This window comes from Aspergillus pseudotamarii (genome assembly GCF_009193445.1).
Source record: "Aspergillus pseudotamarii strain CBS 117625 unplaced genomic scaffold BDV38scaffold_14, whole genome shotgun sequence".
In the NCBI taxonomy this organism is placed as follows: domain Eukaryota; kingdom Fungi; phylum Ascomycota; class Eurotiomycetes; order Eurotiales; family Aspergillaceae; genus Aspergillus; species Aspergillus pseudotamarii.
The window spans coordinates 123,601-139,884 of record NW_022475028.1 but is presented as its reverse complement, the minus strand read 5'-3'; the positions used below and the strand labels follow the sequence as shown (position 1 = coordinate 139,884).

General features: G+C 48.0%; 7 protein-coding genes across 7 annotated transcripts; 4 read left to right on the top strand and 3 right to left on the bottom strand.

Moving 5' to 3' along the window:
- Positions 1 to 1,171: 1,171 nt before the first annotated feature.
- Positions 1,172 to 1,914, top strand: BDV38DRAFT_291032 (hemerythrin HHE cation binding domain-containing protein; the record flags this gene model as incomplete). Its single annotated transcript, XM_032061643.1, has 2 exons — positions 1,172 to 1,510; positions 1,588 to 1,914. 2 exons carry the CDS (start codon positions 1,172 to 1,174, stop codon positions 1,912 to 1,914), a joined length of 666 nt encoding a protein of 221 aa, XP_031915814.1.
- A 1,566-nt stretch (positions 1,915 to 3,480) lies between these two features.
- BDV38DRAFT_291030 (rhamnogalacturonan acetylesterase) lies at positions 3,481 to 4,435 on the bottom strand. Its single transcript, XM_032061642.1, has 2 exons — positions 3,973 to 4,435; positions 3,481 to 3,915 (listed from the first exon to the last, which is right to left on the bottom strand). The coding sequence occupies exons 1-2, from the start codon at positions 4,360 to 4,362 to the stop codon at positions 3,562 to 3,564; spliced, it is 744 nt and encodes a 247-aa protein (XP_031915813.1). The 5' UTR covers positions 4,363 to 4,435; the 3' UTR covers positions 3,481 to 3,561.
- A 691-nt stretch (positions 4,436 to 5,126) lies between these two features.
- On the bottom strand, positions 5,127 to 7,391 carry BDV38DRAFT_241112 (FAD-dependent oxidoreductase). Its single transcript, XM_032053993.1, has 5 exons — positions 6,993 to 7,391; positions 6,674 to 6,939; positions 6,235 to 6,605; positions 5,431 to 6,174; positions 5,127 to 5,376 (listed from the first exon to the last, which is right to left on the bottom strand). Exons 1-4 carry the CDS (start codon positions 7,289 to 7,291, stop codon positions 5,755 to 5,757), a joined length of 1,356 nt encoding a protein of 451 aa, XP_031915812.1. The 5' UTR covers positions 7,292 to 7,391; the 3' UTR covers positions 5,127 to 5,376; positions 5,431 to 5,754.
- Positions 7,392 to 8,684: 1,293 nt separating this feature from the next.
- Positions 8,685 to 9,635, top strand: BDV38DRAFT_291027 (uncharacterized protein; the record flags this gene model as incomplete). Its single annotated transcript, XM_032061641.1, has 1 exon — positions 8,685 to 9,635. The coding sequence occupies one exon, from the start codon at positions 8,685 to 8,687 to the stop codon at positions 9,633 to 9,635; it is 951 nt and encodes a 316-aa protein (XP_031915811.1).
- A 1,555-nt stretch (positions 9,636 to 11,190) lies between these two features.
- Positions 11,191 to 12,224, top strand: BDV38DRAFT_291025 (DODA-type extradiol aromatic ring-opening family dioxygenase; the record flags this gene model as incomplete). The annotated part of the gene is made up of 3 exons (XM_032061640.1): positions 11,191 to 11,257; positions 11,306 to 11,436; positions 11,502 to 12,224. The coding sequence occupies exons 1-3, from the start codon at positions 11,254 to 11,256 to the stop codon at positions 12,222 to 12,224; spliced, it is 858 nt and encodes a 285-aa protein (XP_031915810.1). The 5' UTR covers positions 11,191 to 11,253.
- Positions 12,225 to 14,353: 2,129 nt separating this feature from the next.
- On the bottom strand, positions 14,354 to 15,351 carry BDV38DRAFT_269543 (Aldehyde/histidinol dehydrogenase; the record flags this gene model as incomplete). Its single annotated transcript, XM_032056981.1, has 2 exons — positions 14,354 to 14,860; positions 14,929 to 15,351. 2 exons carry the CDS (start codon positions 15,349 to 15,351, stop codon positions 14,354 to 14,356), a joined length of 930 nt encoding a protein of 309 aa, XP_031915809.1.
- A 486-nt stretch (positions 15,352 to 15,837) lies between these two features.
- Positions 15,838 to 16,275, top strand: BDV38DRAFT_280661 (uncharacterized protein; the record flags this gene model as incomplete). Its single annotated transcript, XM_032059364.1, has 2 exons — positions 15,838 to 16,119; positions 16,195 to 16,275. 2 exons carry the CDS (start codon positions 15,838 to 15,840, stop codon positions 16,273 to 16,275), a joined length of 363 nt encoding a protein of 120 aa, XP_031915808.1.
- Between the last annotated feature and the right edge of the window lie 9 nt (positions 16,276 to 16,284).

Sequence of the window (16,284 nt, the reverse complement as noted above, 5' to 3'; positions counted from 1 at the left end):
TATCGAGAAGAAAATATCCGGACCATGGCGTGCAGTAGACGATCACGGAGTCTTCCTATGATCAAGATCATTTTTGCAGGAACAGTGGCTAAAGAGAGTTGGGGCGTATTATTAATCCTGTCAACCTGAGAATACTGTATAAATTAGACTATAGAGACGTCTATGGTGTCCGGACATTTTTAGGTTGAATGGGATCTGGTTGAAGAAACCGGGTTCATCCTCTGTAGAATCGGCATAAGCCACGTACCAAGTTTAGGTCCACGATATAAGAGTTTCCCTCGCCCGTCTAAAATCTAACAGCGAAGCCCGAGGCTTTCGGACCAGATCTGGAAATTCACGACCGAGCATCACGGGTGGAAAAGTGGACGAATACCCGGAGCTTTTACACTAGAAGTTCCGAGATGGTTGGTCTATATGATTTGGCATAGTTCGAGGTATGTTTGTATATACTATTAAGAGGTACCGTAGTGACGTTTGAACCATCTTTCGTAGTGTCAAACTACCCCAATGCACCGCTGCCACCTGTTCATGGTCAACGACACCACCATTCGAAAGCGAAGGGAAAGGACCCAGCGTACAAGGATACACCATTCGCTCTAGGTTCTTACTAGAGCGATTGCCCCCCTTACAACCACACGAGCCATACGTGTTACTCCTCGTGGAGGCTATGGTCGTGGTTAGCGGACTTCAACTACGCATGATAGGGCCAAGAAAGGCCTAGACAGGCCTAGAAGCGGACTGCGGGTCTGTCCAGGTCTCCAAAAACATTTATAGGATACAGGCCAAATAGAATACCTGCTAATGCGAGGGTCGGACTGATTAAAAGGCAAATGATTGGTGGGTTATCGGTCCGCAAGAGTGGAGAAACAGTTGGAATATGTCCATCTTTCCTTCATGCTGAACCTTGGATCCGGAATCTTAATTAGAACTGTTCACTAGAAACCTGATTAATCGCTAAGCTGTCGTTAGCTGGCCCAAATGTGAAGCCATGGATATCTATGCTACTGGTCATGCATGTCATTCTTACGGATATATGGCGACGTCGAACTATCTATCCGTAAAATTGAGATTATAAATTGTCGCTGTGCTATTCCTCGTAATGTCTACTATATCTCTGGTACTTCATGCAGATCAACTAATGAAAGTCTGAATTCCTGCTACTGAAAATAAAATGTATTCCTCACGATATTTATCCAAAGCATTCGAGTTCCCCCCACAGTATTGTCTCACCAGAACTGCCCTGCGAGCCGAACGAGGCTTTCGCACCACTGCCCCGGCAGCGACTCGCGTGTCCGACCTGATCAAGAACGATCATCGCGAACTGGAGGATGCCTATAATCGCATTCTAAGCGTCAAAACGAATGATGACAAGGAACGATGGCAGAACCAATTCACATGGGAGCTCGCCCGCCATTCCATCGGGGAAGAGCTCGTAGTTTACCCGCGGATGGAGAAAGTGCTCAACAATGGCAAAGCGATGGCGGACCATGATCGACATGAACATCAAATAGTAAGCCTTCTATAGTGCACGTCCCCGAAGGAACCGTTGGCTATGACTGAAGGTAACTGACATGTATGTTTTACAAGGTAAAGGAAGACCTCTACAAATTCCAAGGACTTCAACCCGACGACCCCGAATTCATTCCCACACTTAAAGCCCTCTGGGCCAACTTAGCACAGCACATCAAGGAGGAAGAAACCCAAGAACTCCCGGCTCTCGAGCATGTTCTGAGTGAATCCGACTCTGATAGCATGGCGCGCTCATTCGGTCGCACTAAGAAGTTCATTCCTACTCGTAGTCATCCGGCAGCACCTGATAAGCCCCCTTATGAGACCGTGGCTGGGCTGATGTCGGCCCCGATGGATCGCTTAGGTGATATGCTGCGGAAGTTCCCCGATGAAGCAAAATCCTAAGCGTTCAGCTATTTGCCATTAAGCATTGTGACTATATAGTGTATCCAGTATATCTATGAAGGTATTTAAGTTTACTTTGTTCGGCGTACAGGTAGCTGAGAATGGTCAATTCAAGGAATGTATATATGACGCTATTAACAGGCTTTTCGCAGGTTGGCCTTGCAGGATGTTTCTTGTAAAAAGGAAGTAGGCCTCGACAACATCTCGCTGGTGTGTAATTCTCTCACCAGGTTCCTTAGCTACCCTCACCTGCTTCTTAACCAGAATTGGACTGCTAATGGACATCTGACGTACATAAAACGTAAGAAATGTGAGAATTAGGTTATAGTGTGGCGGTACCAAAGTGGGACGCCAGCCACATAAAAAGACCGTTCAGGTCCCGTTATTTCCACCTCAACATCTACTACTAGTCAGTCAAGTCAAAGTATTTTGAAAATGGCCGTGTCATCCTATCAGCAACCTCAAGAGTCCTCTGCCGATACCGTTGCTACCAAGTCCAAACCCACACGGGCTCCTCAGAGGCAGACCCTAAGGCGACAGTATTCAACCGAGGCCTCACATTTCCTTACAAGCTTTTATAACAACTTCTCCCATCGGAAGATGTCAGCGAAGGCCACACGAAATAACCCCGATGAACCACTTGGCGGTCTCGACTCGCGCGTGTAGGGACGCCTCAGTCTGTTTTTCCACGCGACTTGCCAACTATGGATCTGAATGTCGCTGTGCCCTTGTGAGAATAAGGAGAAATCCAGTCAAAGTACCTATATATGACAAGGTTAGTTTTACCAAGATCTTTCTTCAACTAATGATTGCTTACTTGTAACTGACGGATGGTTTCGAATTTGATAATAAAGTTCAATATGAAGGGAAGGTTGAAAGTCACCACATGTGTTCATGAGACGTTTATGTAGATAAACGTCTTAGTCCTAATAGTCCGACATTACATGAGAACGTTATATGGGTTTTCATTCTCTACACATAGCAACCAACGCCGATTGTACTGTTTTCGTGGTCCGCACTTTAATATCACCAATAGAGGTATCGAAGTCCGGGGCAAATCGGCGCATAGGTAGAAGATTTGCTCAAATCAAACTGTCTATAGAGTAAAAAGATATCCAATGTAGCATAGGATTCCCGTTCTTGCCTAGGATACTGGGCAACTGCAAGTGCGACCAAGCTGGGTGAAAGGCTCCACTCAGGAATCGGAAGATTCGACGACAATCCTTGGTATGAAGTACGTCATTTCATATACACAACGTGTCCTGAATGGCAGAGACTGTTACCAAGCACAAAGTACCGGCTTGGCGCGTGCGACAATCCTGAAACTGCCCTTTCAGGATCCTCTCGCTTTATCTTTATCCCGAGGCCTGCGCCTTATGGCTGATGATAGGGGCGCAGGAACGATGGCCATAGTATAAGCCATTAATTTACAGATAGACAGTCCTTCAGAAAAGTGATGACTATTCGGGTAGTGGAAACTAGCTTTGATTGGGATCACGCTGGTAAATGAGTAATACAATTACTCGTATATATGATCTTAATAAGAGTCAAGCAAAATATAATATGGCACCAACTGCTTTCGATACTCTATCCCTAGCATATCGTACTGCATATATCTGCTGCTGTCTACCGTGCTAGGCAAATCCATTACTCATCCCCCGTAGCGTATTCACCATTGGCGATCTTCTCACTCAATGCCTCGTTGGATTCGAAGTATTCACTGAGATCCTCACGTGCCTCCAACAGAAGGTCAAGAGTCATCCGACCAAAGACGGCCTCGCCCGCAGTATTCAAGTGTGTTCGATCGTCACTAGCAAGGTTATACTTCATAGCATTTTCCTCGCCAATAGCGTTGACGTAGTTCGTGCTGGCCAAGTTCAAGTCCAGGTATTTGATGCCAACGGACTTGGCAGCGGCGATGGTCGCATCGCTCCAGTCCTTAAGGTCTTGTTTATCTTCATCGCCGTCAAAGTTCCGACGAGTAAGGGAAGTGATGAAGATCTGTCCATATCATCAGCACATATATTCCAATCAGGTAGATGCGAACCGAAGCCTTACAGGAGTTCCACCAGCCTCCTGGATGTCAGTGGCGATGCTCTCAAGATTCGATGTGAACTCGTCGAGGGTAAGGACCTTCTGGTCGTTGTGACCAAACTGCACAGTAACGATCGGTTCATAGTCGGCAGCGTTGGCTCCGATGCTTTCAATGAGATCGTCCCATCTTCCATCGGATTTCCAGGTAACGGTGGTACTTCCGCTCTTTGCCCTGTTCTCACCCTTGGCTGGATCCTTCAGGTAGGCTAAAAGGCCATCGCCCCAACCACCGTTTACAGCAACGGTAGAGTCACCAATGAGGAATAAGTATGGTGTCTTTGCTGCACGAGCGACAGGACTTGCCTGAACTTGACTCAACAGACTGGCAGCGAGTCCAAGAGCGCCGAATCTCATTTCGACAATGGTTCACTCAATATGATAAGGATATAGTTGTAGAGGGTAACGACGAGTCTAGATAAGAGGAAACAGTGATTCTCGACAGGTCAATGATTAAAAGGTCCTGGGACATTGAGTTCTATTTATAGCCAGATACAACTGGCAGCAATCCACATTCTAACATTGATATGTTAGACCACAGTGAGATTCGAAGGACTTTGTCTGCAGCATAGAGTGGGGTTTTTCCGCCAATCACCCCTACTCCACTCGCCCGCCGCTCGGGGTCAATTCTCCCAGTCCAAGGATGAACGGAGGTTTCTCGGAATGTATTTGTACGAAGATGGAGATCACAGACTTTGGCAAATGCAAATATGCGTTGGCGGGTGCTGTCGCCATTCAGGCTTGGCCTTGACGTGAGGGGAAAGAAGCTGCGGCCAAGAGTCGGCTACACTAGCTTAGGATCCTGGGCCAGTCGATGCGTGAAGATCGTCTCTCGTCTTACCCCAGATATTACCGACCCCTCATGCGACTGGTGGCATGCGGCCCTGCATCTCCGAAGGCTTGCTGGCCACGTTGCCTGGGCTTACCGGCCTTACGCTAAGCCCCGCCGGCAAGTTCTTCAGCGACCTGAGCTTAGTTATTGGTGCATTGTCTCTAAACCAACAGCTTTGCAATACCCTAAGGCGCGCTTTGCTTTATCTCATTGGTTAGCGGGTGTACTAGCTCTTGATTTGACTGACTCGAAAGCAAACGGTTAATGGCATGGGGCCGCTCCACGGCTAGTCATTCTCCACCCACATTGTCAGTCGCAATAGGTTATGTGAATCACGGATGAAAGGAGTTTGCTGTGGGCGAATACAGGAAAGTTGCCCGATGGTATCATCTTACGTGGTGTAACCACGTCGCTTATCTGGAGAGGTCATCGACTGCAGTGAATTTCCAGCTATGCACACATGTTTTAGGTTTCTTGAAGGCCATTTAACGCGTTACGGATCGATGGACATGCGGAACACTATTCCAGGAAATATTATCCTATTATGTTGTTAGTTATGGGGCTGTCAACTGCTGCTCAGGCCCTTCTGTTACCTATCGTGCAACCTACAGTGTATATTTGTGTCTATACAGTTTATAGGCAATTGTCGGAGAGTAGCCGCAGCAAAATAGAAGCACATACAAATGCTCAGATCTCAGTAGGTAAATAGGAAGCCTTTTCAGGATATGATGATAGCCGCGGATGCCGGAGAGGAGCCAATCTATATATTTACTTCTGAAAATACGGTCTAGAAAAGATTTCGCCGTGTCCGCCAGCATAATAGCGTCCATATAACCGATCGGTGTCGCGAAAAGGGGTTTGAGCATCTGATAGGTCATCTTTATATCAGCCCAAATAGACGCGAGACACCCCTCCCATTATAATTTGGAACCCTCCCTGGCATGCTTGGTCTCCTCGGCCTTTAGCTCATCATGATAGGGGACTCTGTGTGGCCTTGTTGGTAAAGGAAGCATATCCAGCGACACTGCCTGTGGAATGGTCTTTAACCATTCGTTGTAGACAACCTTTACTGGGAGGCTTGGGATCCTCGTAGCAACATACGACTTTAGTTCGGGTGTGTCCATAGCCTCGAGCTTCTGACGCTTGTGGGCTATCTCGATGAGCTGGCGAACCCTTGGCTGGCGTGTCCGCTCAACCGTTTCGAACATGTCGGATATCTCCCTATCTGGGACCTGTTTTCCAGGAGGTGTAGAGCGTAGTAGCCTCATAAGGCCATTGGTGAGGCATGCTGCTGTTTCGATGCAGCAGTTCGCCCCCAGCCCTGTTAATGGATGAAGCTATGACTTTACTGTCAGCCTGTATTCCATTGGCTGGCAGTATTCCGGACATCTGCCTACCTTGTGGCTTGCATCACCAAGCGCAATCATTCTTCCATAATGCCAATGTTTGTATACATGCTCCTGCAGGGGAGTGACGCCGGACCTGATTCTACGTGCGTAGATGTCACCAAATTTGACATCTGAGGTGATAGGATCATCAAAGTGTCTGCCGGCCATTTCATCTCTGTCTGCCTCTGTGAGTCGAGGGATTTCCTGGCCAAATCGCACCCTGTCCATGTGCTCAAATAGGAAGAAATAGGTACGGTCGCCGGGCCCGTCAGCAATAAGATAAGAGAACTTCTCGTTGAATACGTCCTGAAGGGTGCCAGGATCAATGCCGGGAGTCCGGTGTGAAATCCCGAAGACACAGGAGTAGGTTGCAGAGATTGCTATGAAGTCAATCAGCTCTACTTCCAGGACTTTGAAAAAAGATCAATGAAGGAAGAACGGCGCTCACATTTTTCCTCTAAGTAATCTCGACCCGTGTCTACGTCTTGACGCGCCATCTCCTGGCGAACGGTTGAATGAATCCCGTCGGCGCCGACGACAATGTCACCGCTATATATTGACCCATCGGTTGTAATTACATTTACCATGGTCGGATCAGAATTGTCTATAGTCTGTACCCTCTTTCCTGTCAGGATCTTGCTTTTATTCTGAACTTTGTTGTATAGCGTTTGAAGCACCGTTTGTCGGTCTAGAAACGCTATCGGATACCCGTGTCTATAATTGAGCATATTAGACAACGGCTTGCACGGGGAAGGAACATCAAATACCGATCGCTCATCTCGTCACTGAGGTTGCTGGCCCTCCACATCTTCTCGCCATTTGGGCTTCGGTAAATACTTTCTTGTACAGTGTGGCCCTGCGCATGTTCCAAAAGCTCATCACAAACGCCCAGCTGGTCGAGAATCCGGAGTCCAATAGACTGTAAGGCCAACGAAGCACCGACCTGAGGCGCGATGTCCAGATATGCCTCGAGTACCAGAAAGTCGATGTTGTTCTTCTCTAGCATCAGCGCCAAGGACAACCCTGTGATGCTGCCTCCGACGATCAACACTCGGAAGGAGGACATTTTTCTCAGCTATACCTATCAGTTAAGCGGACAGAGGCAATCATCTAGATCAAAAATGGACGCGTAACGCTAAGAGAAAAATGGCCCCTGCTGAGGATATTCCGGTCTAATGTATTAGTGCCACAACACTGCCCTGATCTTCCCGAGTGGCACGAATTGCCCCCCGTAGTACTACTCGTCACGTGGTCAAACGAGGCCTACTACTAGTAGTGCCCTATGCCATACCCCATCAGGATAAGTGGCATGCAGGGGTAAAAGGGAATGTAATATACTCGATAGGGTAAGATAGACCATTAGAAGATAGAATATCACTGCCTGGATGGATTAAAGCGACATAGGTATCAACGCTGCTCAGCTAACTAACAAATGTGCGAACTGCGGAAACACATTGACTGTCTAGACCCTTTAACACAATTTCCAGACTAGACAATCGACCGCAGAGTGAATAGGAGAAAGTGGGGAACTATAGGAGTTGGGCTCTATGAACTATGATAGAGAAATAGAACGAAGGTGGGCCAACTCCAGTCGGAGGCCGACCACCAGTCCTTCTGATGTTCCAAATATGCGCCTTCTTCCGGCACAGACTCGGCCTCGAACACCACTGAATCAGCGATTAATTACACCAAAGCAGAGCGTACAAAGGGCCCCAGATCAAGACCGTTGAGCAAGATCGTAGGGCTTTCCAGATGTGCACAAGCGACGTTCTATTGTATTCTGGGCCATAGCCCCGACGATTACACGGGATTCGAAAGGTTACGCTGGCCGATGAAGGCACAAAGACCTGAACTAAGCTCCCAATTTTATTCTCGGACGAGTGATTCATTGTACCTTTGCACTGGGGATCGCCAGCGATGTCACAAGGTTTGGTCTAGACCGGTGTGGCACATGGCCAGTCATGATCCATGGAAAGAAGGTTTCCAGCGCGGACTGCATCCCTACCAATGCGGTGCACTTTTTCCTTTCGTTGAACCCGAATATGCTGTTTGACACCGACTGCACGGATCTTGACGTCAGGGCACCTTGTTGGGAAGTTATATACAAAGCCGCTCAAAAGAATGTAACCCTGAGGGTTCCATGGGGACCAGGGAAAGCTTAACTTTGTCTTTCAGCGATTCTCAACTGGATCGGCAATAAATAATCGCTCGACCCCTGTTTGTGCCTGTATACTGTCTACAGGCCTAAGATCTACTCAATCTCTGGTTGGAGTCCACGGAACGATTTTGACTATGCAAGCCATATACAAACCCGGGCATCCTCCATCAGAATTTCAATACACTTTCACATTTGAATACCTGTGGAACTTAACTGGGGCTGCGAAGGTGCCCAGCTCAATCTCACCTTTACACACGCCATAAACACCAAGCTCCGTGGATTCGAGAGTCATGATATCCTCATGCCGCCTGATCCGGACCCCGGTTTGATCCAGCCAAAGACGGGAGGAGTCACCAAGCTCCAAACATACATCATTACAGTATTCGCGACAATTGCCTGGTACAATGCCGTGGAACTGGTGATTATATGCTTAACCACGTTTAAGCGGTATAGCGGCTGCTACTTCTGGAGTTTGTTGATCGCCACCGTTGGCCTGATCCCACTTGTCCTTGGATGGCTCTTCTTTATCTTTTATTTCGGACTTACTCGCTGGGCTTCTGCCTCCATAATCATCCCGAGCTGGTACTGCGTCGTGGCGGGCCATTCTCTTGTACTCTGGTCACGACTGCACCTTATCCTGCAGTCGCCAAAGATACTCCGTGCCATCCTCATCCTCATCATTGTCGACAGTATTGTCCTGTTTATTCCTGCAACGGTGCTCTTCTATGGAACCTTGATCCACGATGAAGGCTTTCGCACTTCGGCACGGTTTGCGGTCGTATATAACAAGATGGAGCGAATTCAGCTCGTGGGCTTCTGTTTGCAGGAGCTTCTTATTTCAGGAATCTATATCTTCGAAACGGTAAAGCTACTGCGACTTCGACCGGACACACTTCACCGTCCGATTCTCACTCGGCTCGTGGCGATTAATATTGTGGTTATGGTACTCGACGTGGCAGTCGCCGCAGTCCAGTTCGCGGGATACCTCGCCATTCAAATGATGTTCAAGCCCGTGGCATATAGTATCAAGTTAAAGTTGGAATATGCCGTCCTGAGTCAATTGATCGAGATCTCCAAGGGCCCATCAACGTCTGATCCGGAACCGCTATGTTCATGTTCGCAGGCGCACAATATCTCATCGACTTACCGGAGTGATCCTGGGAGACATAGCGCCACAGACTCGGACATGCGGCAGTACAGTGTTGATACGTTCTCTTCGGTGATTTCAGCACGTCAGTCAGCTCCATATTGAGCAGAAACAGCTACCTGTATATTAGTTCAAATAATATATTTTACCAATGTGATCCTGAAGAGTGATCGTTGCCGAGTAAATACCAAGAGCACTCATTGAAAATCTCAGTCACCCCAGACCCAACGTCCACCGCAACAATCACTACGCATTAAAATGCAGCCATACCAGCCATGCTTTGCAAGGAGGAAAGATAAATCCCTCTCCACCAATGATACATGTGAACTATAAGGGACCTCTTGGCAACTAGGCCAGAACACGAGCCCCTTTTCTTATTTTGGTCCGTGTGGTCATGGGCCTTGTGCGCTGCTCTGTCAGGTCACGATTAGTGGCAATCAGGGCATGTGGGCTCGAAGCTAGTCTGAAAGCTTATAATGTAAAAGGAAACAGTCGATCACAGAGAGTAATCTACTATGTCCTTGGCACTCCGATTTCGCTTCTCTTTCCTTAGAAGGTCAACGAGTTAAGCTCAGACCAAAGTTACATTCAGCCATGGTCGTTAATATTCTTTGTTTCGTTTGTACATAGAGCTTCTGTGGGTACCAGCGGCTCAGCGTTCGGAAATTCGAGCTGAATCGACGGGCTCCTAAGGTTGTGGGCCTCAGCATTAAGCATCTCCGCGGTCAAGAGGTTTCATGGGATAGAGACAGGTTTTGATGTCTAGTATTAACTCGGGCAGTTTGACTAATAGCTAGAGGACGCTCTATTGTCGCCGTTCTCTATTCTTGCACACTTAGCCCTGTCTCAACCTAAGTAATCATTACCCACCATAATGCAGGAAGGCCGTTGACAGATGAATGCACCGGCCTTCTGTATAGCTTTATCTTCCTGCATTAGCGTCTATGCTAACCTAAAGTGCGAGCTTGGAATCTCCAAATATTTGGAGGCAGAAGCGAGGCGAGTAACATCCGAACGCTTCTTAGACTAAAAGGATGTAGACAGTGACAGCGATGTGGCACCTCGCTGGTATTGCGCGCGTGCCTACCAATCTGTTCATATTTCGCGATCGTCACCACCACCGTAACCGCCTCTGCCTCAACCGACATTCAAACAAAGAACCTGAAAGGCTAAAGGTTGAATCCCTGGAAAGCTGCCACTTGACCCACCGGACCCACCCGCCAGATGCTATAGCTTTCTTTGCTGAGTGACGGGAACTGCGAGTTCTGACAGCAGTACTGATGGGCCAAAGCAAGTGAAATTGTCTGAGATTGAAGGCATCTGAGGACTGGCAAACCCTTAAATAGTATCCTAACTATATTTAATTGATCATAAAACGTCAGGTAGCGCAATATCATCAGGTAAGAAGAAGATATGTTCCGATCCGAGATTAAACACACCACAACATCACCTGAGAGCAAACCACGGGCTCAGGTTGCCACTCCACTCTATCCGAGATCGGCATACTCTTCACTAGAGCTGAGGCTGTAGGAATTTGCTGGGAGAGCAACGGAGTGGCCGCTCGGAATGTGGACCACCGTGCCGAAGGCTATTCAGATGAACCGTGGCTCTCTTTTCCGAATGGGGGATCCGACGTCCATCCCAGCCCGAGATATAGACCGTGATCATGGCACCTCTTTGGAAACAGTGAATCAGTGATATCCGTAATTGAACATCCCTAAACATGAGTATGTTGTCGCCTCGTTTCCAAAGATTCATGTCCTGACGCTTAGCAGCGTTAACCCCGGTGCACTTCTTTTCCCATGGCTCGACCATGATGTTGGGCGAGGAGTCTTCCTCGGCCGACTATTGGAAACAGTGTGGTGACGAGGCCCTCCGAAACGGCATCAAGGGAGTTATTCTCATGGTGAGTCGGCGGCCACCAGTCGGCCATTGGCGTCCTGAAATTATTTGACTACTGACCGTTGGCAGGGCGCCCATTGGGATTGTTTTGGCGATCAGATCCAGGTTTCAACGAACCCTAACCCAGGCAAGAGTCCCGTCGCGTACGTTCATCCGTCAAAGTACGTCGACTACAAGCTCAACAACGATTTGAAGACCGCACAACGCTGCATTGACCTACTCGACGAGGCCGGGTACAATGTCAGTGGCAACGACACCTTCGACTGGATCCACGATACATATCTTATCTTAATCCGGATGTTCCCCAACGGTTGCCCGCCATCCACCATCATCTCCATGAACGCCCGATATGACCCCCATTTCCATATGAAGGTGGGCGCGACCCTCCGTACGCTGCGCAAGGAGAACTATCTCATTATCGGAACGGGCGGGGCGGTTCATAACCTGTACCGCAATCGTTGGGCCCCTATGCTTCGCTTCCGCGACAACTTCGCCCAGGATACGCCGCCGGAGCACTGGGCCTTGGAGTTCCGACAATCTGTTGAAGATGTCTTCACCAAGACCTCGGGGCCACAATTAAGACGTGCAATGACGCGCCTGATGAAGCATCCGGAGTACCGCGACGCGCATGCGACAGATGATCATTTCATGGCTGCCATGTTCGTTGCGGGCGCAGCGGGGGATTTCGAGGATGAGGGAACACCTGCCATTCTGGCGACTGAGACGTGGGAACTCACGAATATGTGTAATTCTCAATTTACTATTGGTTCCTGGCCCAAGGTTGCAGCATAATTGTTATTGTCTCTGTGTATATAATAGTTTGTTGAAGTTGGATTTACTTTTACTATAGCTCCTTTGATTTGAGCTGGTTGACAAAGATATTGTATCCCAAGTCATAAAGACCCCCATCACAAGCACTAGCCAATATGTAGTGCCATCTAGCGGAGCATGTTGCATATACGTGGCTACTGTGCGTCTTGCTGATGGTATATACTTTCCCACACGTGTAGAAAAAGTTGTTGTTGATATTTCCAATAGATGCCATACCTGCATACGGTTTAGCTTATACATTCTGATAATAAAAACATTAAATATTCATTCAACATCTTAATATAGTTGATACTCTGCTAAGAGGTTGTCATTTGGCTCCCACGTTGTCAAAAGTAACGGGATTATGTTGGAATATATATTTAACACTCTCAATATTAAAAAACGAGGAAGAAGGCAATGGATTGTGCCACAAGCCAACCCCATCGCAGCACAGAGAATTAATGCCAAAATATTCTTCGACATATTTGACTCCAGGGAGATGGCCGCCACATTGATTTTTCTTTTGTTATAAATATGTGAAAAAATAATCGCGGTGTATGAGTGTCGAGAGTTTTCTTTCCGTTCAAGACTATGCAGTACAAGCGCGTCAAGGATGCGCTGACCAACGGACCCATATATCCCGCGTTCGCCCACAGGAACAGCCCCATAATCATCTTGTCCAGCCATTAAGTGGTTGCGATCTAAGCGTTCTGAAAGTAATATTTCATACGGACGATCGAGGTGGCCCACTCATACGGGAGATACTGTTCGCAGTTCTTTACTGGGCCCTGGGTTTTTGTCGAGACGGAAGCTTCCTGATTCAACAGTCCTAGGCAATGCTGGAAGCTTTTTCAAAAATGTCGTCGTTAACAAGTCGGTCCGAAATACACTTACCCAGATGCATCCGGATATTCCTTTGATCTCAAAGTCGGACGGGCGATGGATCATACCAACGGCATGGCTAATCGAGAAGTATGGTTGGAAGGGAAGAAATACCGGAAGGACCGGGGTTTATTCTGGCCATGCTCTGGTACTTGTGAACCTCGGGGGAGCTCAGGGAAGCGAAGTTTGGTCTCTTGCAGAGACAATATCACGAGATGTACGACTCAAAGTCAGAGTGTCCTTGACACCGGAAGTAAATATTGTCAAATAACCAACTATTCCATATCTTGTTGGTTACGATATCGTAGATAGATCTGGCACTTTTTTAATGCGAAAAAAGGATTAGACAGTAAGGATATACCGCACCTAATGGAATTACAAGTACATTATCTCTGCGGGTTTCCCCCACAGCAGTGTCCAAAAGAATGCTACAGAGTTAAACCTAGGCTAGGGAATTATATGTTGGGTAAAGTAAGGGCAGGGCATATTGCTAACTACATGAGTATACTACAACTACCTCATTCTCAAAACCCAATATCCCGCGGCAGACACAATTGTAATCAGCGAGGTGAGCGTGATGAGCCCTCCTGTAATAATACCCTGCTCAAAATAACCAATCTTGTGCCCGGGTCGCTGTTGGATGGCTGGGAGCGGAGCAAGAAGCTCCTGCAACCTCCGATCGGACTGCACCGACTTTCCTTCTAAGAGAGCCTTGGCGATCGTCGTGTTGATGGCTGGGTTCACAACCTGAGGCCGGAGAACCTCAAACTGCTCTGTTGTGTACCGTGTGTGGGGATCGACGCGATAGCTGAGAGGGACGACGGGTCCGACTTGACACAAGGGATATATCGTCAGTGTCTGTCGACGACAGATGGATGTGAATTTGTACTTACCAAGCATGTCATAAGGAACGTGGTTGATCCATGCGGCATGCGCATCGATTGACTCTGACACGTATTTGGCTGCAGCTGGGACCGCGAAGGTGTACGTGGCGGTATGAGTACCGGCACTGAATGTCCTATGCTGTTAGTGATTATACTGAAGAACATATCGCGGGTAATCCAAATGACGTACGTGTTACTTAGATTGATCGCATCGTCCAAGCTGGACACGGGGTGCAGTAATAGCAACTTCTCACTGAGTTTAGTGTGCAACAGGGGAGAATCACTATGCATGGTTAGACTAACGTTCGAGGGAATGATGAAGCCTGTTGCTAGATAGCCATTAACTTACCGATTCTGTACCAGTGCAATACCCCAGCCAGTTCCAGACACGATCACCTTAACTCCTTCCTCGGAGCTTATCTGGTCAAGCACCGATAACTGTTTGGGGCGTTTAGGAAGCGAGTTGGCGCCACGATTGTCGCTTCCAAGGTGTTTGGCGGCGTGTTTGATCACCAATTCCACGAAAGGTTGCATGCAGAACTGGTTGACTAACACTACATCCGGAGCGTGCGGAGAGCAGCCATTAAATGCAAACCGCGCTCGGACAAGATCAACTGCTGCTTCCTGAAGATTGGCCGTTCGGTCTACTACGGCCACCGTCCGCAAAGTGTTCGGCGACTCCAGATTTGGTGAAGGTGTAACGCATTTAGGACACTGCTGGTTCAAAACAAGGGTAGTACTGAGAAAATCAGCGTCAGGACGGCTCTCGCTAATAGTGAATGTATCACTATCTAGCGCTTTGGTGAGGATTCGGCGGAGTAGCGCAGTGACTCTTGAGGTCGTTTTGGGAAGCTGTTTCCATTCTTAGCACAAGGCGCTCACTTTAAAAAAAGGAAGGAAGTTTTGAGCGCTATAGGTACCTCCAAAATGATACAGTTTCCCGCTGCGAGGGCAGCACTCAGCGCAGCGATGACCGAATAAAAGATCGTGTGGGTGGTAGGTATGATATAGACAATACCGGTACCTTTCTTCCTGTCCAGATTATCTTCTCCGCGTGCCACGCGATATTCTACCTGAACACTCTGTTCGAGGCTCAAGGAAGAGTAGTGGGAGCGAATTTCCTTCAACGCCAGACAGACCTCCGTTTGCACTTCTTCTACGCTATGACCCGAGTCCTGGGAGATGGCCTCTTTCAGTTCGGTCAGGTGCTGGAGAATGTTCGATTGAAGGCGGTGGAATTGTCTCTGGCGGTATCTAATATTATCCGTGCGTTCATCAATATTTCCAGCTATAATGGCGGAAAACTGTGGGGGATGCGATCGAGAATTCGATTTCGACTCCATATTGATGTAGCCGAATTGCGCACAAGGTGCAAGGAAAGTGTGAAATTGCACTCAGATTTCACTGTGGCAGTGATTCACGGATCGATAAAAGAAACGCCTGATATTATTATCTTTTTTTTTTCTGGAGTAACTAGATCAGCATAGCTATACCTACTGCAGTTGCGTGGTGGATCACCTTTGGTCGTCCACTTCGGCCCAGTCTCTCGGCCCGAACATTTCGGGACCACATCACAGCCATGATATGATATGATTTTTATACTAGCAGTATACCACATGATCCGTCATCTTTCGGCACTTTGCTCAGCGGGACCGAACTGCTCCCGTAGTGGACAAATCAGGAATTACCCCAGATTTTCCCTTCATCGCTTCCCTAGCTCTCGCCATTCATCGACGTCTTCGACCCAAAACCAGTGGTCATATTCCCTGAGTCCACACAAATATCGACAGGCACCATAATACCACACCGCCAGCGGACCGTCCAGAATCATGTCTACTACCACGACTGAAAGCCCGATTACAAGTACAACGGTATCCGTTCTTACGGACTACGAATTGCAGCATAGCGAGCCGCAAGTACCAGCCCCGCGAAGCGAAACACCCATCCAAGCCTCAATCCAACAGCCTGCAGATTGGCCTGTAGACCATCTTCGAGTACCTCCCTATCGACCTATTAATCGAAACCTCGACTGGAGCGAGCGCTCTGCGGGAAGTCACCCGGCTGAGGTGGCTTTCGTTCAAATCATGTTGCATGGTGTCTGGATCAATGCGGTACGCAGAGACATGTCAAAGTCAATTGGATTGAGCAAGTGAGCAAATACTGATGAATCATTCTTGGATTAATAGGCTATATCGCGGCTCTGGCATAACACATTAGGGCGCGTGAATGATAGGATCTTTAGGTATGAGGTTGGGGGCGAGTGGTAAAATGCAATA

What these genes read in the sequence shown, in the direction of transcription:
- BDV38DRAFT_291030 (XM_032061642.1), bottom strand. Translation starts at nt 4,362, where the DNA reads ATGAGATTCGGCGCTCTTGGACTCGCTGCCAGTCTGTTGAGTCAAGTT. An exon ending in AGGAGGCTGGTGGAACTCCT is followed by an intron (nt 3,916 to 3,972) that starts GTAAGGCTTCGG and finishes TGATATGGACAG; the next exon opens with ATCTTCATCACTTCCCTTAC.
- BDV38DRAFT_241112 (XM_032053993.1), bottom strand. Translation starts at nt 7,291, where the DNA reads ATGTCCTCCTTCCGAGTGTTGATCGTCGGAGGCAGCATCACAGGGTTG. An exon ending in AGTGACGAGATGAGCGATCG is followed by an intron (nt 6,940 to 6,992) that starts GTATTTGATGTT and finishes GCTCAATTATAG; the next exon opens with ACACGGGTATCCGATAGCGT. An exon ending in TTGGTGATGCAAGCCACAAG is followed by an intron (nt 6,175 to 6,234) that starts GTAGGCAGATGT and finishes GTAAAGTCATAG; the next exon opens with CTTCATCCATTAACAGGGCT.